Source organism: Athalia rosae, chromosome 2, assembly GCF_917208135.1.
Source record: "Athalia rosae chromosome 2, iyAthRosa1.1, whole genome shotgun sequence".
Classification (NCBI taxonomy): Eukaryota; Metazoa; Arthropoda; class Insecta; order Hymenoptera; family Athaliidae; genus Athalia; species Athalia rosae.
The window spans coordinates 25,298,795-25,326,310 of NC_064027.1; the positions used below are offsets into that span (position 1 = coordinate 25,298,795).

Here is a 27,516-nt window from a genome sequence, read left to right on the forward strand (position 1 = left end):
ATTATCCGTTACAAATCGGGGTTGTTTCCAACTGGTTCATACATTCCATTGAGAGATATGTATGCACAAGACTACGTGTAGACCGTATACCATTCTCGATGGTATGCAAGCCCATACGAATCGTCATAACGGAATCGTATCGTGCACCGTCTAATTAGCAAAGCCGTGTAATTACGGTCCTCGATAATTAGAAGAAATGAAAACCGTTGCTGAATAAACAAAACACCCGTTTATAATAACCAAATTACATATGATTATATCTGTGCTGAATATACGAATTATTTTTCATTTCAGCGCTCTTACGTCGTACGCCCCCCGAGGCAAGTTTTCGAAAAACTTCTCGAAAACAGTACTTCCCAACGCAATAACGCGCATATTGACAAAATCACGATACCAGCTAATTATTCGTCGAAGGGGAGTTTCAAAAACAGAGGGGATTAAAAAATGAACAACAACAAAATCTGCGATAACTATTTTTAATCGGACTCCGATTAGCCGAACCAACCGATTACGTATCTCTCTAACACTTTATGTACATTTTTATTCCATGTTATCAGAATTATTTGCTTATTTGTTTAACAATGGTAATCGTTATTGTTAATAATTGCTACACTCACCAGAGCGAGACAGATGTCACAATGACGGATTTCGAAGAGGTATGTTTTTGTTTCTTCTACGTAGTACCGAAGGAGATAATAAATCGGTAATTCCGTTCTTGAGATGAGATATCTGGGGGCACTCAGCTGACCACTGATCTGTACCTCGTGGGGTCGCGGGTATAGCGCTCCTTCAGATCGCTGCTCTCGTTATTTTTAGAAGCTTGTTTAAATATTCGTTTTAGATATCGAAACACTCGCTATTTTTTTTCTTCTTCTTTTTTTTTTTCTTCAAATTTTTTATCAACATATAATACACTCGGCGAAGAGATAGAAATTGAGAGAAAAAAAATTTATTCCTGTATATTCAACCGATGATTTTCGTTTCAAGTAATACATCTACTGTAAAATAGCGTGAGTTCTCACCGATAATGAAAAGTGCTGCACAGTCGTAAGTACGCGTGTTTATCACTTGTCATGACCACGTGACAGTTGACAGATGAATGAGCCGCGCACGTAAATTAATAGAAACTATAACAGAGCAAGTTGTCACTCGGCGTATGAGGCTGTTACGCCGGAGCATGTCCTCGAGGCCAAACTCAGCAGCAGCAGCGGCAGCGGCAGCAGCATCATTTCGTTGTGGAGCAAAACCACTGTCAACATTATAAAACCGACCCTACCGTGGCGCCACGCACGGATGGTCATACTAAACCGAAAACCATCTCCCCCAGAGCGACGTCGGCGTCGCGGCGCAACGCGCGTCGCTCAATGAAGCCGCGTCCTCCTCCTTCAGACGTTCATTGAACGAAATTTAACGCCATCTCACAAAATACCGGCCAACTAAGCATCCCCCGATAACGGAACTCAAAAATTCACAGCATCGCTCGCGGTCCAGAAATCCAGATCTTCCTCACTGCGAATTTATCTCGTGGGATGGATTCGAACGAGTAGCGAAGCTTACAGAGAATCGATTTGCGAACTCCTGGATTCCTTTGTTGAGAAATTTTACATCTCAAATCAAACGTGAATGAATTGAAATGTATTTGCAGGAACTACGAATATCTCTCTCCAAGGAGATCAGATACCGACTATGACTTACAAATTGAAAATATGACTTTTAAATTTCAATCGCGGCATCCCTTCGCCGGATTAATAAGGATGTAGTCTTCACCGATGATTTGCATGAAACTGAAGGAAGAAAGTGAGAGTAATTAAAACGGCTGACAGCTCCTCGTTAATCAGAGACTCTATAGAATTATAACATTCGCGAAAGTTACGAAACGGAACGTATAATGGTCGGTTGACGGTATAATCGATGGATGAGAATTCCTTACGTTTCCACGGCTTCGAAGTTGAATTGAAAAATGTACAGGGTTCGATTCGTTTCTCAATTAACCACAGGTGGATGAGTTTAATTGACTTTTTTTTTATACAACTTGGACGCCTCTCTTTTTTTCTTTTAAATTGTGTGCAGAGAATGAAAAACGAAAAAGAGACAGACGAAGAATCAACGAAGCTCGGATATTAAGGTGTCAATTGATCGATTAATCATTGACGCGTTTCATCTCTCTGTTGCGAAATTTTTATCGATCACAATCGAATCCTTCACGACTGTGAAAGAAGCCCAAAGACGAGATGAAGAATTGCGAGATATGAAAGGAATACCTTAACACGAAAATTTAAAAACTGAAACGGTGTGGGATTTGAACGAGTCGAAAACGAAAAAAAAAAAAAAATGAACCGAAAACCGAAGGCTATAATATTCAAATTCACTTCCGGGAGTCCTTGTTCTTCGCGAGGTGAATTGTGATGAGATATAAAAATTTTCCGAAGGTTTTATGCATCGAGTCGCTCGTTATACGCGGGCCTATACGAGCCACGTCAAATCTATATGGATAACGACTTCGCTGCTCTCGATTATATGCCCGCCTACTACCGTGCCACGGTCACGGATTTGAATATTTCGCGCTTGAGATTCAGGCCAGCTAAATTAGGAATATACATACATACATACATATATATATATGTTCATACGTTTGTCGCACGGGGAATCGATTCCCTCGTTTCTTTACGTGACATGGGGTCGAATTTATAGCAGAAAACACCCCAAGTTCAGTTTCACAATAACATCGCGCGGTGATTAATTATCAGCGATCGTTTTCCGATCATTTTTAAGCCTACCTTTACCATCGATAATTTACCGGGCGGTAATTCATGTGTTTTACGCCGTACGATTTATGGATAAAAATGAATAGAAAAGCATTGAATACCGTACACTCATCTGGCACGGTGCATGATTTTCGGTATAATTGTCGCATAGCTCATCGCTCTCGCGTAATTGAGATTACTTGCAAACCCCCCCTGAGAAAATTAATCTGCGATGTCTCGCCGCGCTTTTGTCTTGACAGCGACGGGGTTTCCTCTTTGTACTAGCGCACGCAAATCGGACACTGTCATAACCAGGGGTGGCGAATACGCGACGCTATAGCAGTAGCCCACCCACATTTCACCCTCATTATATACCTTACGGCGAACCGCACCCTTCTAAAATTAAATTCATTCGGCCACCTGTTACCTGCGGCAGCGCGAGGAGCAGCAGGGGCAAGCCTCAGGCCCAACCTATACCAATTAATTAGAGTCTCGTATACATACCAAACAGCGTTGAATAGTTCCGAATGAAATTTCTCTCCCACTCAACGAGGTGTGCTGAAAATCACTCCCGAAGGTTCGAAATGAACTCGGCAATTTTGCCGGGATTATATTCGAATCGGAGAGGAAGATATAACCGGTCAGAAGTGAATATTTGGGAATGAAGAATAAAAAATTTTCACGATCGGGAAAATCCTTGCGATTGAATTTTAATATTCCAAATCCTATGCGAAAATCTCGTAAACGAATTGATCCTGGCAATATCCGTAAAGTTTTACGATGACTGATATACCGTCTAGAGAAAATAAGGAAAGGTCAATTTGCATCCGTTCCCCATCCTGATTCGAGACGAGAGGAATGGAGGAAAAAAAGAATCCTTCGAATTTTGTTGCGCTTTGCAGAAGGGATCGTTCGGATGATATAATTTCGTTTCAGGGGTATCGGATTGCGTATGTTATACAGAAAGAGGGCTCGATCGTACAGCAAAACGTCGCTTCGCACCGCGGATATAGCATGCGAGAATGGGTTATGGCAAATGCGACCCTAACCCTAATCCGGGTTCTGACCATCCCCCTAACAAGGGTTGACGAAGGTTCTGGTTTTATACGGAAAACACTTTACGCACCTCGAGTTTCACGAATCCGTACATCCTGCTTACGTCACTCTATACGTATACGTCGAATTCGACAAATGCGACGTATATCCGTATGGATTTTCATCGTATATAGATTTTCATCGCTCCTACGTTGCGATATGAAAAATTCTCGCAATCCGGCATGATCTGCAAAAAAGAGAAATTATGGTTCAACGAGTTCGACGAGCACGACCCACAGTTTGACGGAAAATTGAGAAATTTTACAACCGCCTAAACCCATTTCTCTCGATACATTTTTTACATTTTGACAGCGATATTGGAAGTTGACAGCTGTTGAAATATATATTCACAACGTCAAAATTGTCATTATTGATCGGAGCTCAAGCAGTCACATATGGCGGCGGTCTATAAGGGTTAATAAATAACGGGTCAGTGGGACGTCGATCCGCTGTGAGGGTAGCGAAATTGGTTCGATGTAGGTATTATATATATTATATAGAAAAAGATTTCAACGGGCCATGCAGCGACTTTATTCTTCGACAAAGGGGCTCCTCATACCTTCCTCGTTCCTCGTTCCAGCTTGGAGGTTGAAGTGCTTCGGGCACTTCGTATGTAGGGCGAGAGAAGAAGAAAAAGAGGAAAAAATGAAATACAAAAAAGGGAAGATAAAAATGAAAGTTGGTGCTAAGGGTGGTGAAAACAAGTATTGCAGGCATCTCGTTACATAGCCGCGGAAAAGGATCTGCAACTTGTAGCGTCGGTCTTTTTGTCTCTGCAGCCGCGGGACGCTGACGCTTCTCTTTGGCTAGCTAAAGATCTAGGCAAACTTCATACGCATTGTAATACGAGTTATTCACGATATTGTGATCTGTGGAATCAAAAGGAACTAATGGCATCAAAGTTGAAATTCTCTGATTTCAGTAATACCGGCAGCGGAGGCAGCTGTATCTGAGCATCTTATGTACTGTTAGAGAACGGTACCGCTGATTATGAACAGATATTACCCAGGTCTCTTCGTTTTTAAACTTTTACTTTGAATATCAACTGCAAACAAGCCAATTATTCGAGATACCTGAGACTGCATCCGACTTTCAGCATCTGTTACTTCTCCTGCTTCTCGAGCAGAGCGAAATTGCATGAAGGAAACTCAATTATATTGGACCGTCGCGTGGGTTGAGTACGCTTTCAAGTATCTTGGATACAAGGTCGGGCACAACCCTGATTACTTCTGGTATGCCATCTATATATTATGGTATACCGTACATGGTATATACGTAATCATGGAAGCTTCTCTTATTTTACAGTATTTTCTACAATTATTGGGGTATGTTCGGTGTTGATCACCCCTTCACTTCATCAGATTCAAAATTGTTCAAAATCACCCTCATTATTTCACGATGATCTTGTATTTCGATTTATCCTACAAAAAATACGAAATACTCATTAAAATTTGAAGCTGAAACGAGGTGACATTGTTTTTTTCCACGTTCACCATTTTGTTAACGTTTTGATCGTCGATTGTTGCGGTGCTTTATTTGATAATCTGTCTTATCGATGGTTCGCAACTCCGAAGTCTTCTCTCCAACTTCGCGGGTGTCGGTATGGCGGAGATTTTGCGACAACTGAATCTGTATATCACTGAAACTTGTAATTATTAAACAAAGTACAGATGTCGCTAATAATAATTCAACTCCCGGATAAACAATAGATTATTAATACATTTTTTAATTTGAATTTCTTTTTCGGGATTTACGTTGTATAAATATGCGGAAAATTCGATCACCCCCAGGGTATGACGAGAGTGAGCAAGGAGTGCTTTTTGGGAAAGTTAGATTGAACGAGAAAAAAGATATATAAATGTTTTTTTCAAAATGTTGTCGATCGATTCAAATAATTCAGATAATCAGATTTAGATAATAATCAGATATGTATTGTACGTGTATTTCATACCCCATTTATAGATATTTTATAGTAACATTACATTACTTACTCTTTATCGCTATAATTAAAATATTCATCGTAAAATTTCGCATCAAATGATAACAACGATCGTATACCAATAATTTAATATCGTCTGGAGACCTATTAAAATTTTGTTTCATATTTAATTACACCAGATTATACAAAATTGTCGTCAATAACGAATTCTTGATAATTATAAGTTAAGAGCGGTGACAAGTGTTTCTATCTTCGTTTTTTTTTCTCAATTCATTCTCGGTTCGTACAATTGTAGTACTATAAAATCTTAATATCCAGAGTAGTAATCCTAATTTACTTTGACAGCCTATTATTCTAAATCAGATTAAAACGGTATCCGTCGCAGACATAATTTTTTAAGTGAGCTTTCTAAGGTAAATTGATCATAAAAAAACACGATGATTTTTTTCTTTTTCAAATATTAAAATGTACATTGAAACATAGGTATGTAGTACGTAGCCGTATCGTATAGATTATTACTAAACTGACGACGGAATGAAGATATGCTTATTATATTAAACTTGTACGCTAATTATATTTCAATAAACCTAACAAATATGGCCGCTATAGAATTATAGAAGTGGGATATAACTTTGATTATTCGTAATTTTTATCATTCTAAATGTCGGTAGGTTTGTTTCGTGGACGTCGACACATCGACAGTCGAGACAATTATCAAATCTATATATGCTATAAGTATGTATAGTACGTATATAAAAACATTTCGACGTCAATTTTTGCATTGTATTATCTAAAATTTATATTATACACATGTATGACCTAAATCTTAAACAGCCACGACCTGTTCCCTCTCTTTGGTGTAAAACCAAAACTAAAACAGCAATATATAATATATAGGTATATCGTACACGGTATATAATAATAAAATTGTTACGAGGCACCAGGCACCCGTTTTATATATGAGCACCCACATTAATATATTATAGAAGTTATACTGCTGCACATTTATGATCCTAGTTATAAGTAAATAAAAAACTGCGCCTCGAATAACAAAAATAATAAGAACGATGATCGTGATGACGATGACGATGACAATGATGACAATAATAACATTAATAAGTACAAAACGTTAGGCTAAAAATCCAAAAATTTTTGCAATACGCGGAATAAACCGTTTAAAACTGCGGATGATTTTATAACATGTTTGTCTTCGTATTTTTTTTTTTTTTTCATTTGTAGATTCATCCCTTGATCTGAAGACGAAAAAAAAAAAAAAAATTATCCTGAATATTATTCGCGGTAGTTTACATCCCATGCGAACGTTACCCTAATCTGGATTATGTATAACGTGGTATATTTTAAGATGAAAAATTTCTTCCAGGTTTACCGCTGGCCGAGAGATGCTTCCACAGTCCAGTGATGAGGGGAACATCACGGAAGTTATCGGCCTGAGGCTATGCGGGCTACGAACACATCAAGTTTACCGACCTGGACTCGCCCCAGGCGTTATTTTGCCCCGCCAAGGGCGACGGCGAAGGGCGTGGAGTTACGTATCTAGCCGGAGTCACGGTAGACGACGTTATTGTTGTCGTCGTCCTAAGGGTCGACATCGGGATACTGGTCGACGAGTTGTTGTTGCGAGTATTTTTGTTGTCCACACCAACTTCCTCCTCGAAGCAAACCTGCGAGAGTGGTAACGAATCGTCGAAAAAAAGAAATGTACGTCTGAAGGGTTGAAAGCAGAATCGAATATGGAAAATCAATCTTCGAGGTGATCTCAACTTTTGATGGAGGGAAATTTTTAAGAATACCGAAATACCCTAGAAAATTCACAAAAATCGAAAAGATAAAATTTTTCAAGAAGTTTCACCCCATATTTATTTCCATCTACTTTCGAGGAATATGATTCCGGGAAATCATTTAGGATTAACGTCAAAAGTTGGTGGCGAATGTGGGGGTTTTTGGCTACGTGAAATTTGATATCTACCCATGAGTTTCCCTCTGGTTTTGAATCGGATGAGAGATCAATGAGTAGATTCTTCTGCGTCTCGTTAATATTGTTCAGTTTCACGTTTTGATTATTTTCCCTGCTATGTTTCTCGTTGTTTTTCAATTCGTTTAGGATTTTTTCGTGATACTCTGAAACGATCGTTAAAAATTTACTTCTCTTATTCAATTTCAATTCAATTATAGGGATAACGAAGACCCTCTGTGTTATTAAATATTTATCGCAAATATATTTATACTCACCGATACAATTCTCGTCGTTCATTGGTGGGCTTTTGTCTCTCGTGTGATGAATACGAGGGTCGACTTGGGTCAGCTGCCAGGCTTGATACGCGGTGTTAAAGGCCTGAGCTACGGTCAGCGTAACAGTCTGAGCCATTTTCCTTTTTGGACATAAAAAAGCGTGGCATTCCATTGTCTCGTTGAGGTTCGTAGCAATGAATGCGAATACATGGTCGTGAGTAGCGTCGGCCGAGCAGTAAGAGATCCTGTTGAAAATATCGGTTGATACACCCTCGTGAATATCATTGAAAATTTCAATGAATCACGGAACGAAATAAACGAAAAGCTGAATAGCCGCCATCCCGCGCTGCGGGTTGAATGATATGTTTATTTGACAATCTTTCGAACAATTTGGGCACCTCAAAATTCAAAGGAGTTACACTTGACGTCGTTAGTCGAGTAATTAATTAAAATTTAGATATTTACATGGGTATACGTTGAAGGATAAAAAACTCGGCGCGAGTGGTCGGTATTTGCTTTTAGGGGTGTTTCGAGATTTATCGAGTAATTAAACAGACTTTAACAATTGCTCGCGCACCGCGAAGTTCCTGCACGCAATTTTGGTCTATTTAAAATATCACACCCTCGATGATAATTTCTCATTGCCGAGAAGCCCGCGGATGACAATGAGAAAGTAGAAAAGAACAACGCAACGATGAGGGGGAACGTGTTACGCGAACTCACCCCCTTTTTATAATAATATTACCGGTGAAAATTTAGAATGCCACTTCGAACGTTTGAAACGTTTCAAGGAACGCGCAAAGCTTAAAATTTTCAGTTCAAAACGGTGTAAAAGCTGGAGCTGAAAGTAATAACCGTTCGATTCAACAGCCAAGCTGCTACACCGTCGCTGCACTTGCGAAGGTATAATAATAACGAAAACTGCAAACGGGGAAAAAGAAGGAACAAACTTGCCTGCTTAGTTATAGTAATACCTTTGGCGCACGTAGTTGTACAAAAAGTATAGAAGTGCTCTGGCAATTAAATTCGCCGGGATTCCGTTCGGATAAAACTCACCTATAAATCGAGACTTGGAGTTGATCCTCTTCGGTAGCAACGTCGGTCATTCTAATACCCCGTAGACTGACCGCAAGGGATACCCTTTGGAGTTTTTTACCGCTGGCTTTTGCCTGAGAAAAAATTAAAAAATCCCATAACCGCGTTGAAATAGACAAAAACAAAAAAAAAAAAAAGGAAAATGGTGAACCGAAAGAGCTTTCTTTTATCATTGTACATACGGGGCATTCCACGTAAAACGGGCCACTTATAGTTTTAAGATATTTTTTATGATTAAATTTTTCACAAAATTCGGGGCGAAATTGAACAATTTTTTTCTCAACGAGTCTTGGATGGTATTCTGATGGATTTTGATTTCAGAAGTCCGATTCCGAAGGCCAAATTGATCAAGTTATGACCATCGCTCTGAAATGTGAAAAATCAAGGATATTTCAATAAGATTCCTCCCCAACTAAGTTTCTAATCTACGTGTAATGCCTCGTGTATAATGATCGAAGAAAAAATCGTGGTTGCGTGTTCAACGATACGGACGTGTGCCCGATTTTGAGAATTATTCAACAACGGAAATGATTTAGGGGATCCTGAAAACAAGCTGTTACCGCTGCACCATCATCACGAGCACCCCAAAGTTTAATATGGTCGGTGTATAAATCCGTTGTCCGAAAGCCCTGCGGTTTTCCGGAGAGCTTACAACGTAGTTAGTTACACCGAACGTAATATAGGTTTATGTAAAATGCAGGTTCGCGGGGAGCCAAAAATCACCACCGACGAAAAGCAATTTCTGAATTTTTGGAAAACGATATCGCAAATGTTCACAATTTTTCCGGAACAACTTCGTTCGCGCAATGTATTCGAAAAAGCTCGTTGGAAAAAGTACGGTAGTCTCCGCGCATACTACTTTTCATTGTTTGTAATACCTACTTCGAACAGAAGGAGTTAGCTTCGTATTTTAGTATCAAGGAAAGTTTAGAGCAAACAAAGGTTTTTGCCGAGTATATCGTATACCCAGATACGAAAGGGTCGGCGGTTGCACGTGGAAGGTATACGAGATGAGGAGAGAGGGGAAAACTTCATTATATACCTCGCCTTAATACTCGCGTACACGGTTTCCTTTTGCACGTAGAGAAGCGAAAGGGAAAAGCTATGTATCGGTCTAATGTAAGCACACAGGGTACCAGACGTCTGCTATTCTCGTATATGAAGCAGTTTTGACAACCCCTGTGGAAGTAATACACGGAGCCCTCAAGTTTTTAACAAAGTTTAAAATCGCACCTCAAACGCCCCTAAGCTACTCGCGGCTTACGCCTAACGCTTTTTCAACAGCTTCGAGTTATACGTAAGCCGAAAGATTATTCAGTCCTCATGCACTTTGTTCGTCGTACCGATTGTGAGTGGGATGAAAAATTTCATCTCCTCCATAGCGATACTGTCGAGAGTTCGTGATCGGAAGGACTGACCGAAGCTACTTCGATTCGGGGGCTCGCGATCGCCACTCGGAACACCGAGGGTAACGAAAAAAGTATCGAATTCGTTCGAAGCTCGCTCTGAAAATGAAAAATCTCTCGTATCGTCGCGTCAATTATTTCATGCACCCGCCTGCATAAAAAATTACTTCAGCCTGCGAGCGAGGGAGAAGGTTGCAGGGGATGATACGCGTATAGCGATTCGAGAGGCAGCTCATTTCAAGAACAGGGAAATTGAAGGTTTTAATTGAACGGCGTCGTATTCCCTTCCGAGGAGCCGGCGGCACGGGGTCGTTGAGGGAATCACGAGGAGTCGGAACAAAAGACGCGCGTTCCTCTGGGTTAATGAGACCGTTATTCCCTGGTTCTAGTTTTACCTCTATACGCGCTTCTCATTCTCAGTCATTAATGTTATAGAGACTAACCCCTCGTAGCCGGCTCGCTTCCAACCGCAGGATGTCTGCCTTATACTACTCCAAAACTACTACTACTACTACTACCGCTGCTCCGAAAGCTCTTTGTCTGTTTCCGCTCTGTACCGCCGATTCTCGGCTAGCGGCGGCATCGAGCGGTAATACAAGTAGTTCTCATGTTCCCGTCTACCGCTGTAAACGGACGAATGTGTACGAAATAACATTCTTTCGAACATCGATCATTTCCGCGAACTTTCTCCGTCGATACCGGAATCGACGAACTTAGGGAGAATTTAGGAATCTCTTCGAATACCATGCGCGCACGGTGTACCCCCCGTCGATTCGATTCACCTCTGAAATTCGTACGTTTAAGAATCGACGACCCCTCAATTACGACGTTATAATTCTCTACGCGCTATAGGCTTACGAATCTTCAATCGCAATTAAATTGGAATCTCAAGAGTGTTTGCTGTTTTTTGACTCGATTAACGCAGGGGGACCGTCGCGAAGGTACCTACCCGAGAACTTTATAAAACGTTCGGGCGTTTTACCTCCAATATTCTACGTATTCATGAATTCACAATGGGGCTTTATATTCACGCCTGTTAATTTAAGATTCCGACGAGAGGAGAGATCACTCGAATTAGAATTTATAACATCGAGTCTGCCGGTGCGCAAGGAATTTCCGTCTCGATAGTAACCCCGTAAAACTACGGTTTATCTCGTATATATTCGAACCACCCAGAATTAAAAGGTGAAGATGATGCAAATAACGGATATGTTCGAATCGCGTTAATGAAAAGACGTTGGAAACTCGCGCTACGTATTACTTTGTAAACGTATATCCTACCCGAGACTTTCGAATCGAACCAAATCAGGATCCACCTTTCCTCTTTTTCTTCCCTACGAGTTGAAAATAAAAACTGGTCCACGCGTCGCTCGCTCGAGTCCCCGGAATGAAAATGTCGTTTGCCCCGTTGTCTGTTCGATATACATATATATACATATATACATATAGGTATACATATATACATGTATAGGTATACATATATACGTATAGAAGTTGGAGATTCTCTTCGGAATAATGTATGGTACAAGGACGTGTCGCGGGCATCTGCCAACTCATTCGTGCATGGGAATTCGGGAATGAGGAAACTGAAAATGTTTGGGTTCCGAGGGTTTCAGTTGGGAAGGAAATACGGTCGGGGTGACACTCGCCTGAAATTTTCCCCGCTTTCGTTCATATGTGGAATAAGAATTCCGAATATTGCGTCATCCTGCGGTAGGAAAGAGTTTTCGGTAACGTGAATTAAAGTCACGTTTATTTCCTCTTCTCCACTCCCGTTGATTTTTGTCCTTCTTGCGCTTCGCACGTAGTGTAACGTAATAAAATACCGTTGAACATTACGTTCGCAGTACGTATCGCTGAATATTATTTTTCTCGGTTAGCGGGTTAAAAATTTGCAAATTATTCGTATCAAAGCCGCGAGTCGATTTTTCATTATTTCTTTCACCGCCGTGTACGACACATCAATCCTACAGGTATCGAAGGAAGGAAAAACTCGCGATACTAAATAACTATAAGCATACCCACGTACGTATAAGCAAAGGGGCTTTCATCTACATAAGATGCTACACCTACTACTGAAATATTCATGACTCTTGAGATCCCTAAAACTCTGAAATCTACCCTTTTCAGAATGAATTTCAAATTCCCTCGAGTATCCTAATCGCTTGAATTTAACCGTGAAAACAAGTTTAGACAAATGGGTGTGAACGAAGTTGGACGTTCGCTTGACTTCCAAATAGATTTCCCAATTTACTTCCGAAGAAAAAAAAAAAACAAAAAAAAACAAATCATACGCATAAAACTTTGAGACTAACACATTCGAGCAACGAAAAAAAAAAAAAAGATCCTCCCGTACCCGAGGATTCCTCATATACGACGCGATGAATTTTCCATAGGACCGCTATCTTCGCACGTATACCTACCAGGTTTCGCACTAACCCGTGGGAATTGAACCACATGTTGAAAAATATAAGCATATATAATATGTGTACGACATAAAGCAACGCTATACGGTTATCATTTCTGCGACATATTCTCAGTATACCTGTATGGGGGGGGGGGGGGGGGGGGTTGTCATAAGGGAGGCGAAGTATACGCACCATGGTGATGATGGTTTTGATGGCCTCAGCCGTGGCCTCCTCGCTCGAGGGTGTCTCGACGAGGGTGCTCCCCAGGTATTTCAACGTAAACGTGGCCTCGGCCGGATCCTCGGCGTCTTCCTGTCCCCCGCAACCTCCGCCGCCACCTTCCACGCACTCTCTACTGCTCGCCAAGGCCCATTCTTCGCATAATTCTACGAGGGTGGAAAAACGAGAAGAAAAAAACACGTTATGCCATTGTCACGTTCGAGATGGCGCGAGAAATTCCCCACCCTTACCCCAAACTTATTGTATATTTTACCGCAAAATGCTGAACAGAAAAGAAGGCGAATTTCGATTAATTTAAATCACACACGTGCCCTTAGAACTGCCACACGTCACGCAGACATTTAAATAAATATATCTCTTTCTCGTGATGTTTTTTTTTCCACCGGAGTTCATTTCGCCACGCGAACGAGATCTGTGTGGCGAAATAATATATGCATGACTCGCCCGACACATCCATACAACCAACTGTGCAGGTACGCGTGCACAGGCGTCGTATATTTGCCGTTGAAATATTAAAATACTCGTTAGCTTCGTCGCAAACAGGAAGTCCCCTTTTTGTCCCATTTATCTTCGTTTAGGTCTTTCTGGAAAACCACGACGCTGTAACGCGACTTCGTTTCACCCCCTCTAATTTACCACCGACCTTTTTCGCACGCATCAACTCTCCGTGCATAGAGAGGAAATATAAAAGGATCAAGGACGAGAGGAGGAGAGGAGGAGGAGAGGAGGAGAAAAAAAAGAATGAAAGTAACAAAATTACACGACGAGTCGGTGGCGACTCTCTTTCATCAAGGTATTCGTATAATTAATAATAATCCACGTCAGCTGGGTTAACGGTGAGATTGTCTATCTTTTGGATAGGTGAACTTATATCGTACGAAGGGGGGCTGATAAAGCACGTAAATTAGTTAGAGACGTAATGCTGAAGCCGTTCGGAACAGAAACTGGGTAGCCTACGGGGGGGGGGGGTGGGGGTTGAAGTCGCGGCGCACACACAACACCGGCTAGCCAATCAATATCCCAGATAAGTTTTGGAATTAATTTGAACAGCGCATACAAAGTGCGGTCGCGATTCACAATCAGTTAATTGCGGAGCATGCACGATCCTCTAGATAAACCTGCGCACAGGGATATCTGCTTTCTATAATATATCGCCAGTTAATGCTCACACCGTAAAATAAATACACGTGTACTGTACGACATACATACATGGTGAATATTACATACGTAGCATGTAGAGCTACTTATGGTATATACCGTACGTGCCGTACACGTCGAATGCCACAGGATAAACCCGATTAACGGGATGTATAAAATTGCGGACACGGATCGAGCGGGGCAAAACTGGTAACGTTACACCGGTATTATTATAGTATACCGAGTATTACATTTATTTCGTTCCACACGACGAAAAGTATCCACGAACATTATGGCGTGTGTGTAGGTGCAAGTTCGTAATTACAAACTTGTTTAATAATATTGGTATAATTAGCCCGCGGGCGCGGTTTAGAAAATTATAGACACGTAGTCGGGTAGTCGCGTTGCCGCGGTTCGCTGCAGGCGTAGGTAAGAATGGTACCTGATATACCTATGGCGTGTATACGCGATATATATATATGTAGTATAGCAGGTTTCGGGGCAGTTTTCACTAATTTTCCAAGTCCTAAATTTTCAAGCTACTTTACACACACCCTTCCGTAGAGTCGTGTGCACGCGTATAGGTGTAATGCGGGAGTTCTTGCACCGCGTTATCGGTGAAATAAAGTTCGCTAATTGGTGGAGAAATTACCGGAAAATATGCTGGAGTTGAAACGTGTGGGGTGAGGGTGGGGTGGGACTTGAAGAGAAAAACTCGAGGCGATTAAAAAAATGGAAATTCAAAACCACACGAATAACGTCGAGTGAGTTTTTATTCCCTCCGCCGAACGGACGAAGCTTTCGATTCGTTTTTGATTTTTTTAGCAAAGCAAAAGCTGCAGAAACGGAAAGTTCGATAGGATTAATTTGCTCGTACGTTCGATATATCTATGCTCGTACGTTCGGCTTGTACATATAGGTATCCACATTTTTAAATTGGCCATTTTTTTTTGTTTTTTTGTTTTTTCTTTTTGTAAAATATGGGCATGGATTCCGTGAAAAATCGAGGATCGCATCGTACCATACGGTTGTAAAAATAAAAATACACGTACACGTATTTCTGTACGTGATAAACCGAAATCGCAATCCTCGACGCGAATTGAAAAACGGTTGAAAAAAAAAAAATCAAAATGAAATAATATCCCTTCATGCACGTTTCAAAAAACGAATCGACCGTGCGTGTAATATACCTTTACATTTTTCGTTGCTTGTTACGACGAGAGCCGATAAAAAAAAAAAGAAAAAAAAAAATAGGAAATATAGGAAATGTCTGCCAATTCCGTTTGTAACCGGTTCATCAAGCGAACGAGATTTTTCAATATTTATTACATCCACTTACACCTGCGGTGCACACTTCAAGTGCTCATGATTCAATATGTAGCTTTCATTTCGAATTACGTATTCCAGTCTTTGATCCGAAATATGGAGTTACTCGAAAAAAATATTTCTTCGCGTAAAAAGCTTGTAATATACACAGTTGGACGTTCGGCTACAGTCCTCCGTTCGGTGGGCGAATTCAAACCCTCCCAAAATGTGGAAAAAAAAAAAATCATTAAGTTATGCGAAACAAAAATTTTTTCAACGCATTCTCCTGTGCGTTGGCTCGTTGTGAAACCGAAAACTGTGCTGAGTTTGAAAAAATTTTCATCAACTATCATCGGAGTTATACGGTTATTTCCACTTTGAGATTAATTCAGCCGCATTGTATTTATACAGGTATACGGACTTGATTAAATAATGCGCCGGTACGTGTGACGATATATTCTGCAGATTACAAGTCGACCTTTGAACCAACTATGCGGCACTACAATTACCCCGCATGCACTGCGATTCCACTATAATACCACACCTGATTACATTTGAAATATCCACATGCGACTACGCAATATACACGTACACATTGTATACGTCGCGAGGTACAAAAACGTGGACGTACGCTGGTACAGATAATACATACAATATACACTATAAATCAACGGTGAAAATTCATATAAAAAATGTATAGTGTGTATAAATGTTAGAAAATTTTGTGTACATAATTCGTGATGGGCGAGCGAACCGTGGAGCAAAGCACTTATGGAAAATTCCCGATGAAAGTTGTTCAAGTTTTACTAACGATATATCGGGGGGGGGGGAGGTGAATGAAATTGGAATGAAACAGGGGTGGAAATAACGAAGGACTCTTATGTACGGAGAACCACGAAACGATTTTTGTAAACGAACGGAATAATAGGGGCGGGGGAGAGGTGGAGAAAAAAAAATGAGACGCACGGTGTAACGTCCGTTCAAGTTTCAACCGCTGCAGCTTGTACTTTGATAACGAACTTAGGGCCACAGCGTGCGTTCGCGGTAGACGCGAAACGCTGGAGGGATGTCCGTCCGCATTAAATACACTCGTATGTACGTACGTACCATGCGTACGTATGTAAACGTGAAATGGTACGAAAGTGGGTTGTAATTAACCTGAAACTATTTGCACTTACAAGCACAGGTGAGTAACGACGTTGCACGCGCGGGTGTCCCCGAGTAAAAACGTCGCGCAGTCTGCACAGAAAAGTGAATATCATGCATAGCGTTCAAAAGTTTTAACTTAATTACCGGCTAACTAATAATTGAAAAACTTCGTTCATGTAATGTTATATGCCACATACGTTATACATAGATACTGAATAAACAGCTCATTGAAACTACGGGAAAACGTGTTCTACTCTCATATACCTAGGCTAAAACTTCGGTTGCATCATGTATGTAAAAATTTTTAACCACACTTAAGGAGAAATTTTATGCGAAAATTTGAAACGTGCGGGTATACGTTCGGTATTCGAAAATCGCTACGATTTCGTGTAAAATCTTCTTTTCGATACGTGCGCTTTATCGAGATGCCATATAGAGGGAGTGCTCGCCGCCCCCCCCTTGCTTTTCTCTCTCGCTGAAATTAAATTGCCTACCCACTTAAAGGGTAGCTTGATTGCATTCCGCTGATGGTACTGACAGCCTCTCAGCCCGACCGAACTTCGCATAGCAGAGAAATATGTATGTATGTCATGTACATAGGTATACATACGTATAATAGTACGTGAAACCTGCACGTGTAAAAGTAAGGTCGTACGTAGAATGCATACGGTCGAAAATTCAAGGTTTATATTCCGCATCGTAATCTGGGAAAAGAATTAATCAGAAGTACGTACGGTGAGTAAAATTCATGAGATTGAATTGAAAATGAGAAAAAAAAGAAAATGCATTTTCGTGGCAAAAATCTGAGTGGCCGGTGATAGAATTCTAATATTGAAATGAGTGAAAGTTCTCCTTTAACTATATATGTTATCGGATTAAGAAACTTGTGCGCGACTACACGGTGATTTTTCCAACCGAATATTGCACAATAATAATTAGATTAATTAGCCGATTTTCGCGCATGATACGTTACAATTAACTGCTTGACTGATCTCAACGAGGGAAAATTATTACTTGTGCCGTATCTTGTGCGGTGCGATAGCTGGGTATCATGATACGTAAAGTTTGTTTCCATTTTGTTTCAGAAATTATATAACGCATGTGAATTAACGTAGTGAGAATATACGTAAGTACGTATACGTACAGGTAGACATCGCACGAATGCGGAGTTTGAGAAAAAAAAAAAAGAGAGAAAAGAGGAGAAGTAAAGAAAGAATGAAATAAAAAAGGGAGGAATAAGTTTCCGCAGTTTTCATTCGAGGATTATCTATACTCTATTTTGGAGCGGCTGAATTACCCCTTTCTTTTTAGGGTACTGAATGAAAGAAGCTCGAAAAGAAGAAAAGGCAGCTCCGATACTACGTATATACCGCGGGGATAAAAGCCATGAAATACCGAAACTGCCGGAGATCAATGGCGAGGTTTCCCGAACCAACTATCGCTGGATATACAGCGTAAAAATAGTGGAGTTTGGTCAGTCGTTTTCCGCATTTAGTAGGTTGAAAGTTACGACGAGACCCGCATTTCCTAGTTCAATGAACATACGGGGGTAGTCTACATCCGACCGGGACATGTTTCCGCTCACGGGCTCGCCGAGTTTCGGTAACACCTGAGTTTTTTTTTCACATCCCCTACGCTCCGATCCGTCGAAGTCATCCTTATCCGTGTGCAAAATGTAATTGAAAAATAAAATCTGCTTTACAAAAATCCGCGAGACGTTTTCAGGCGTACCCGAATCGACTGCGACATACCGAATCGAGGCATCTATAAACGCGGACGTAGTTGATACAGCTGCTGGTATCGAACCAATTTCATTGGCAACCGTGCGGAAATATCACCCAGCTGAGCTAATTAGAACCTGCCCAATTTACCGCTCACATGCCGCTGCCGCCGCCGCTGCTGCATGAGTCAGATACATTCAAATCCCTCGGACACGTCGTGTAGTGAGATTGGTATATTCGACCGCTGGAGAATGCGAAAAATTGAGAGTCGTTTCGCTCTGGTCAGTACGGAGGTAAACCACTCGGCGCGTGTTGCCCGCGATGACTCGAAAACGAAATGACAAAAGTCGAAACGAAATAGCTTTCTACTTTTATTTTTTCCAACTCCCTCGTCCCAACGCTCGAATATTATCCAACCCGTCTCGGTTTTAATTATCTCGTAAAATAATCGGAGCTTTTTTTTTTCCCCCCCAAAGTACGACGGTAAAAAATATTTTATCGAAGATATAAACTCGAGAGTTTCAAACGGATGAAAATTTGAATTTGTCTTCATTTTTATTTTAATTATACAGCGGCGAATTGAAAATTTTCCGTTACGGTGTGAAGAAAAAAGAAAATACACTCAGGGTGAAAAATCACCACGAAAAATTACAAAGAGGTCAGAACTAAAGTACACTTTTACGGGTGTCGAATCCAATCCAATCTCCGATCCAATCGGTTGATTGCCGCAAAGCCGAAGAAGAGCTGTTTCTTTCTTTTTCTAATTTTTCTCTTTTTCCACTTGTATTTTGTCTTCTTTTATCTATATATATATAAAATACATACAGATAATATATATATCGAGCTTACACACGGTACGTTTAACGTTTGCTCCCCGGAGGTATTGATGCCGAAGAGCAAAAGATTCGAAGAGAACAAAATATCGTATTTTCGTTGTTTTTTTTTTTTCTTCTTCTTCTTCTTTTTTTTTTCATTTGGAAGTCTGTTAGCGACGTTCCATTTGGAGTAAACATCTGGACGTATACTGCGAAAGATATAGGTACAGTATAGATAGATCTTCCTGACTCGAGCTTAATTTAAGCGGAGGACAAATGTTGGCACGAAACTGCAGAGAAACAAGAGAAACTGTATACCTCACTACACAGAAGTGTAAAGTCTCTAACAATAAGTACCTACCGCTATTTAAGGTGTATATAAAGTTTTCCCAGTAACCGTTATAACGATTACAAGTTAAAACGTAGCTCGTGTAATATACATGGAGCGGAGTGTGCAGAGTTTGAAAAAAAAAAAAAAAAGCTCCAAAGTTTAAAAGCTCAATTATTACACCGGAGTAGAGGGGTTGAGTTAATTGTACGTTCAAAAACTGATAGTGAAAGAACACAGCAGACGCTGATGGAAAAAAACTAAATGAAATAAGAGATAATAATCGGTGTGTTAATAACATTCAAAGACATTCCGATTACTTTTATCCCGGCGCGGCGTAGCGAATCGCGGTGTAACTACGTATAAATATATAGGAAAGGTCAAAGAGATAAGAGAAAAGGAAGAATGGAAGAAGTGGAAAAACGAACGGTAAAGGATGGCGAAGAGGTCTAAAAGCTTTGTAGTAATAAAGTGCAGGTATATATATATATGTATGTATGTATAAAAAAGACGGAGAGGAGGAACCACGTTTGCCAGGATCTTCGAAATCTGGAGTGCAAGAATCTATGGGTATATATATATACCCGTACATCCACTCCACGTGTGCTTTCTTCTCCTTTTTTTTTTCCTTTTTTTCCCTCTATTTCTCAATATCTCTTCGTGTTCTCGACTCGGAGCCATTCCGACGTCGCAAAATGCACCGTGGGGGACTTAAAGTATATTGCGATTTGTGAGTCAAAAAGTACGCTCCACCGGTCGACATCCAGAGGATCCTCTTGGAGCGCCATCGTACCTATATACCGCGCTTTTGGCGTGGAAGTTACTCTCGTAGGAGAATCGTCGAGTCGGAACGAGAATATTTTTGGCCATTCGAATAGTCCTTCTACGTTTCCGCGGTTCCGCGAGGATCTTCCACGCGAAAGGACCGTTCGCCGGTGACCTGCAATTAAATCTGACCACCTCAAAACCTCGGAGCTTTCGGAAGACGCGTATTTCAACCCCTCCGGAATCCGTTCGATGAAAATCTCGTACCATGCGTATAATATAAGACGATTCAAAGACCAGTCGTAAAAATAACGTTCCCGATGTCCCTTGACAATACAACACATGGGTATAGAATACGTGGCGACACGCGTGGACCGTAAAAATCTTTCCTAGAGATTGGTTCCTTTTATATTTCCATCTTGTCGCCTCCTTTTCTCCCTTTTTTCCCTTTTTTTCTTTTTCTTCCTATTCTCTTCTCTCCATTTTATTTTCACGCTTCGGGATCGGGAGATGAGTTCTGTAGGTTGGAAAAGGTGAAAACACGGTATACAGTAGCGTTGCAAGTTACGTGGAGAATTCGAAAGTGGTTCGTACGGCCCCCCCGCGAACGCGAATTTCGAATCCCGAACGTCCAGAGGTCCCGAGGTCGTTTCGCACTTGTATTCAAAGTATTCCAGGGCATCTGTTTTTTTTTTTCTTTTTCTTTTTCTTTTTTTTTTTCTCTCTCTCTCCTTTTTCGTTTTTCCCTCAGCTACGCGAGTGTACGTCGCGGTGAAAATTTCTGGCTACGGGTACGTACAAGTGTCCCGGGAAGACGCGAGTTCTGCCGGAACTTCCGCCGAAGGGTCGAATAAAGGTTCAACTTATTATACATATATATGTATATTCGACGGCGAATCTCGTTGTGATCGGAATTGCGTTTGACCTCACCCCCTCCCCTAGATTTTTCGAGACTGAATTATTGGGTAGGTATCATTTTGCCCGAAATACACGGGAGAACTGTAATACCGGGATATATCGATCATTTTGTGCCAAATTTATGCAGAGACAAATTAGCGACAAACCCGCCGCCAGTAGCAGAGGTTTTCCTGTGTGTACCAAAAACTCGGGAAATTGGTTCGTAGTTTGAATCGCCACGTGAATAGCTGATCCGAAATATAAGCCCCCCCTTCAAAATCGTGAAACCCGTTGGAAGTTTGCGGTGGTTTAGGAAATGGCCGGCTGGACGGAGCGCACATGTATAACGGGCATACGTTTCACGTACATTTGTATACATACGTATATGTATACTTATAACGTGGGACATATGATTCCGACGCTGCTGCTGTAACACATTTCATCCTGCAACGCCGGGAAACTCGTCGTCCCCGGGGATACCGAGAGCGTTATATCCGAAGCCGAAACCTGCATGACTTCTGGGATGCAGTAACCCTTGTAATTGAGGCACCCGCACCGTAGTAGGATAAAGCGAACCTGTGGCCGAAGACGGTGTAATAAAGGGATGGAAAATGGCGCCCGCGGAGAATCGGGAGTGGAATATTATTCGTAGGGGTTCGCGTCGCACCGCACCGGGCGTAAAATGGAAAACTACCTGACGACGTCGGGGTGCTTTGGATTACGTGATTACGATTTTAAGATTACGATAAGTAAAACGACCCGAGTTATATCCCCCCCCCCCCCCCCACTTCGTTATACGAGCCAACGTGGGGGCCACTTTCGCGATGGTAATTCTGCTGGGGTAAGAATTTTCGGTTGCGGAATCACCGGCGATATATTATATTCATATACTTGTATTATATGTATACGTGTACCGAGACTTCTTCCTTAAAATTCGGTGTCACGTAAAGAATATTGAAACTAGCCGAGGCCTTGTATTCGACTGTGAAATGCTAGCAGCAATAAGGGAGTGCGAAATTCCACCCTCAACGTTCTCGCGGTATCACATACATATTCTCTAAAAGCTGAGCGGGCGGACGAAGGTCTTCGGAAAATTTTTCACTTCTGCGAAACTGAATTTTCACGGTGTGGTGGTTACGGGTTATACGCTCACTACCGTTGCGCGTATAATGGGGTCTTGATGTTCCACGCGCGGTGAAAATTTTGGCGAATTTACGCCGACTTCATTTTGGAAAGCTTCGTTTTTTTTTATTTTTTTTTTTTTCTTTATTTTTTTCGCTTCTCGGTACTTACGTTGTACAGGGCGGGTTCGAACGTCGTCTTGGTTGGGTGTTTTTTTTTTTTTTTCTGCCCCGATTCTCTGATCTTCTTCTCATCCTTCTCCCTCGTTCGTCGTGGAAAAAGTTCTCTAAAAGCTTGTACAGATCTCATACATTTCTCTTTGTTATACAAGAATTACCTTTCAGCCTTCGGGCCAACTTTAAAAAAGGAACCACTCCCAGTTCGCTCGCTTGCCTCTCCGTCCCCCCGGCAACTTCGTGATCCCAAACTTTTTGGTTTTCTACTCTTCTTGTTTTTTTTTTTCTTATTTCTTCCTTTTCTAATTCCTTCCGCTCACCCGAACGCCGAAGCTTCGCGAGCTCGGATTCGTATGAATTTTTATCTCGCTCTATAATTCGGCGAAAAATATTTACCCTCGCCCCTCCACCTGTGCGATGGAACGTTAATCGGAATTGAAGCGACGAATGTTACGGAATATTGTAATTTGTTCTTAGGCGTGGAGATAAGCTTCGAACAACGGAGGCGGTTACGCGGCCGACCTGGTATACGCGAATGAATGTAAAGTAGGTTTTTTCACATTCGTCAAAACCGGCGTCTGCGGTTGAACGGCGAGACGCGAGAGAGGAATAATTTTTTCCCCTCCAGAAGTAGGTAGAGCTAAATGTATTACATTTGCGGAATAAAAAAAAAAAAAAGAAAATTCAGGAAGAGACGCTCATGTGGGTACAGGTACGCGTTAGACGTGTCGCTTTCCTCCACGGAAATAGGTATAGCTCCTTTTCTCCTCGCCGTTGCAACGTGGGCGGAAATAACGAAGCTCGGTATTGAACGCGACGGAGCTCTTCTCTTTGGTTTATATCCGTTGAATGGAAGAGACGCGTAGAGCTCACATATAGTTACGGTGAAAAAAAAAAATAAATAAATAAAAAAGAAAAAAAACGGAGGAGGAGAGGAGGCACTCGGTTAGCCGGACATTGCACGTTTACGTCGCAACGATACCGATCGAAAGAAAATACGCGGAATATAAAAAGAGAAAAGAAGATCGCAACGCGGAAATAGGCATTGCGGATGTACGTATATATATGTATATAGGTGTGTATACATACGTACCACCTATATAATACTTATCTACCGCGCGTGATTCGACTTCGGAAAGAAAACCCGAGATGTTTCAGATCACTCTGGTTACTCGAGGGGATTAACTCGATCACGACAAAATCGATATGAGATAAGATATCGCATATCCTGCCATCGTGCACGCTCTTCCGCATCTCGAGATTTCCGATCCCGGAGACCCTATACCCATTTTTATCCCACCGAGGATTGAGAAATCCGCGAGGCGAAGACGTTTCTCGACAATCATTACCACTGCAGACGTCACCACCCGCCCTGCAGTCGATGAAGTGAAAAAAAAGTCAGCCCGTCGGCGCTTGCGATTAAGAAACGCGGGACAAAAAATAAAAAATAATAATAAAATAACGAACACAAACCATCGTTGGCTCTGTATCGTCCGGTACGTGGCGGTATCGTCCTCCCGTCGATCTCGTTTCGAAAATTGAAGAAATACGGCGGAGTGAAAAAACGTTGAGAGATAAATGTGAAATTAAAAGTATATTCATGCTTCTCTTTCCACCTTCTTCCTATTTATTTCGCGATACTGATCGAATTAACGATTCAACGATATTATATACCACGGCCGATCCGAACGCTCTTCATTTGCTGCAATAAAAATAGAGTCGGCTGGGATCAATTGATAACGATTAACCCGCGACTACGAATCGTACAATCTTCGGACGTCGTCGAACGCGTTGAAAATTTTCCCGTCTGGTTCGCTTCGTAAACGCGGATCATTGTCCGAGCTGTACCAGAGTCCCCGTCCACCTTGCACACGACTCATTTTCATCCTTGGAAGGTCTTCCTCGTTGAAACTTGTAATTAATTTTCTTTTTCTTCTTGTTTTTCCCTCGGTACATCGCCGTTTCCTTGGATCTCCCGTTCCTTAACAAGTCGGCGCAACGACCTCGCAATTATCATCGCTTTTTCACCTTGGCTTTTTCGAACGACGACGCTACTATGGATTATACGTTACACGTAAGTATATACCGCGCGCGACGCACCAAGCGCGATCGACAAACGTGCCAAAGAATTCGTTTTTCTTCTGTCCTCCGAGTAATTAACGGTTCAATCTTCGCTAACTCCACAAATCACTAGCGAACGACTTTGTATATCCGCGCGGCGTATCTCTCGATTAACGCGCGATATTTCATTTTATTCTCATTTCGACTGATCGAAGGCGAAAAGCGAAACGGACGAAACCGACTGGAATAACAAGCGGTGGTGGACACCCACGTCGAAATTTATACAACGAAATAAGCTCCTTCCCTACGGGTTTTCCTGTAATGAGCTTCGGCGCCTGTCCCAAGCTTTTTATTATACATTATTTACTCGTTTTATCTTTTACTTTTTCCTCGTTCATTTTGCGAGATCCCACGCGTACGCGTGTACACCGTATTGCCCCGAATTAAGTTTTCCTCCTCACTTATGATAATCGACGCAATTTTTCCACTTGCGCTTTCGCCGGTCAACGTCGCAACGTCGAGAACGAGAACGCGCGAGCGAAGACGTTGCACGTGAAGATCGTAAAATAAAAAAAATAAAATAAAACAAAATAAAATAAAATAAAAAAGAAAAAAAAGAAACAGATAGCAGAAAACACAGACGTGCCACAGTTCTTTCTGAGGTACGTCTGCATAAACTAAACTCGATTTCCAACCTCGGTACCTTCCAACCTCGTTTCACGTTCAATCACGCTGTCAGGGAAAATAAGTTTGGCCGGTCGTCTTTTCGGCTGTATCAGCTTGCGAGAAGTTTTTTCCAAGGTTCGAGGGGGGGGGGGGTGGCTTACACGTACATAAGTATGTGATATCGGGTAACCGGGTTATACCTCGTTGCTCAGAAGAACGCGCCCTAAGTCACTCGAGGCTTCTTTCTTCTTTTTTTCTTCCCTACCCCCCGGAAAAACCGTCTGCTAAGGGAAAAAAATCTCTTTGTGACCGCTGCAGCCGCACGTAAGCGAGACAAAGAACACGGCGAAAAAATCGCACCCCCGCGATCACGAAATAATGGTTTTTGCCATCTTATTTCATTGTTTCTCTTTTTTTTTTTTTTTGTTTTTGACGACGACGACGACGATAAGAAGACTAAAATTGTACGAGGACGGACGAAGCGTTTGTTCACCGGATATGAAAAGTTTTTTTTTTCAAATCACCGCAGGGATATTTTAATTACTCATCATCCGAACGAGCGCGAGAAGGGGTTGTTATCGGATGGCGACAGCCGATGCTATAACGCCCGCAGCAGTTTCGAACTAACAAAACTAATCCCACAGGGAAATGCCGTCGGCGATGTGGGAGGCCAGAAATTCAGAGAAATCCCATCGCGAAATCCTATTCCTATATACGTAACGACCATATCCCTGGATTACCGGGTGTCAACTGCGCTTCGGATACGCGGTAATACACGTGCAAACCACGTCGAAGATTGACGAGAAAAAAAAAAGCGAGTGGTTGTACAACCCCGTCGTCATCCGGCTTTTCTTTTCACGGTATTATTAATCGTTCAAGTCAATATACTGCAGGCGGCGAGGTGGCGAACGGGGAGAATCGACGACTATGCGGCAAATTTCTTCGCCCTCTTTTACAGGGAAAAAAAGGAGCGCGAAGTGGATGAAAAAAAAAAAAAAAAAAAAGAGAAAATGGGTAAATACCTAAGAGGAAAAAAATATGAGTGGCCCACTTCTTTCGCGGCAAATTCGAGGAGCGCGCTGCGGTCATCGAAAGTGGGGGAGGGGGGCAACGAGTTCTCGAAATTTGGCACGGAGCCACAAATTTAAAACTACAAGAAATTTTCCAGCAGAATCAAACGAAGGTCGATTCGTTCCCCGAGTTTCGTGGGGATACGAACCCCCCCCCCCCACCACCGTATAACAATACGGGGCGGATCGCAACGCGTGCAATTATACCGCGCGGTTTGCGAAATGAAAAAAGTGAATCAAGAAGAGTAAACAATTATTCGCCGAAGAAAAATTCCAGGCGGAGGAACGGCCTCCGGTGAAAAACTAATTAGGAAAACGAAGGACTGATTATAGAAGCGTAATTAGTGTAATACCGAAATTGAATTTGCGAGTTTGTCGGGAGATTCTGTGAGACGGGCTCGCTGCGCGCGTTCGCCGTGCAGGTAACGGGGTTGGTTCGTTACATACTGCTCGGCGCCTCTGTTTCAGGTGTCGTGGGTGTCATCTAATTTGTATTTAAATTGAATTCCACCACTCAGCCGGTCGCCCGACTGCACCGGGTAATTCTACGCCAGAAAATCCTGCCGCTGTATCTCGGCGGGTACACGTGCACGGTGTGTAACGTTAAATCTGTAATACCGCCCGGTATAAATTTCTAATTCAATCTTTCGACTGTTCGGTTCTAATGTTAAAATTCGCAAACTCGGTTTCGATCGATGCATTATGGGATTTCGCGTGCACGCGCGCGTTTATCGACGAATATAAAATGAAACGGCGTGTCTACCAGCCGCCCAATTCGTGGGGGTTGCGGGGAGTTCGCTTCACGCGAGATCGTTATCTCTGACATAGAACGATAAATAATAGATCCGAAACGGAAGAGATGGTCGGACATATAAATCACGTGTATCACGTGTAATACAAAACCCCGGATCGCGAGTTAACCAAAGCAGAGCAGACCGTAGGTGTGTACCTATTTCTCACGACGGGAATACACGGGAGAAAAAGCGATAACTTTTTTTTTCGGTTTTTCACTGCAACCTTTTTGTCCCGGTGTATATATATAAATCGCGTTTATTTTCCGATACATTTTTGGATAACTCGCTACTTTCCCGTTCTCTGGCTGAGGCGTGTCCCGTGGGAGAGGAAAG

The 27,516-nt window shown here is 41.9% G+C and overlaps 2 protein-coding genes across 6 annotated transcripts in view; both read right to left on the reverse strand.

Annotated features, from left to right (window-relative positions):
- The window catches only part of LOC105689135 (beta-1,4-N-acetylgalactosaminyltransferase bre-4), a 48,743-nt gene extending 47,448 nt beyond the window's left edge, over positions 1–1,295 (reverse strand). The window contains exons 1-2 of one of the 4 annotated variants that reach the window (XM_048651391.1): positions 1,023–1,290; positions 618–797 (exon numbers count right to left, since the gene is read on the reverse strand). Coding sequence is in view for 1 of the 4 variants with exons in the window: in XM_048651389.1 (XP_048507346.1) it covers positions 1,023–1,075 (53 nt within the window). In the remaining 3 variants the exon portion in view is untranslated. Of the gene's footprint in view, positions 1–617 lie in introns of all 4 variants that reach the window. The other 3 variants (XM_048651389.1, XM_048651392.1, XM_025747047.2) reach the window with 3 other exon arrangements.
- A 4,453-nt stretch (positions 1,296–5,748) lies between these two features.
- LOC105689152 (low density lipoprotein receptor adapter protein 1-like) overlaps positions 5,749–27,516 on the reverse strand; it is a 28,936-nt gene continuing 7,168 nt past the window's right edge. For both annotated transcript variants that reach the window (XM_012405967.4, XM_012405968.4), the window contains exons 2-6: positions 13,130–13,323; positions 9,085–9,197; positions 8,029–8,273; positions 7,766–7,917; positions 5,749–7,460 (exon numbers count right to left, since the gene is read on the reverse strand). In XM_012405967.4, the coding sequence (XP_012261390.1) occupies positions 7,242–7,460; positions 7,766–7,917; positions 8,029–8,273; positions 9,085–9,197; positions 13,130–13,323 (923 nt within the window). In that variant the 3' untranslated portion in view covers positions 5,749–7,241. The remainder of the gene's footprint in view (positions 7,461–7,765; positions 7,918–8,028; positions 8,274–9,084; positions 9,198–13,129; positions 13,324–27,516) is intronic.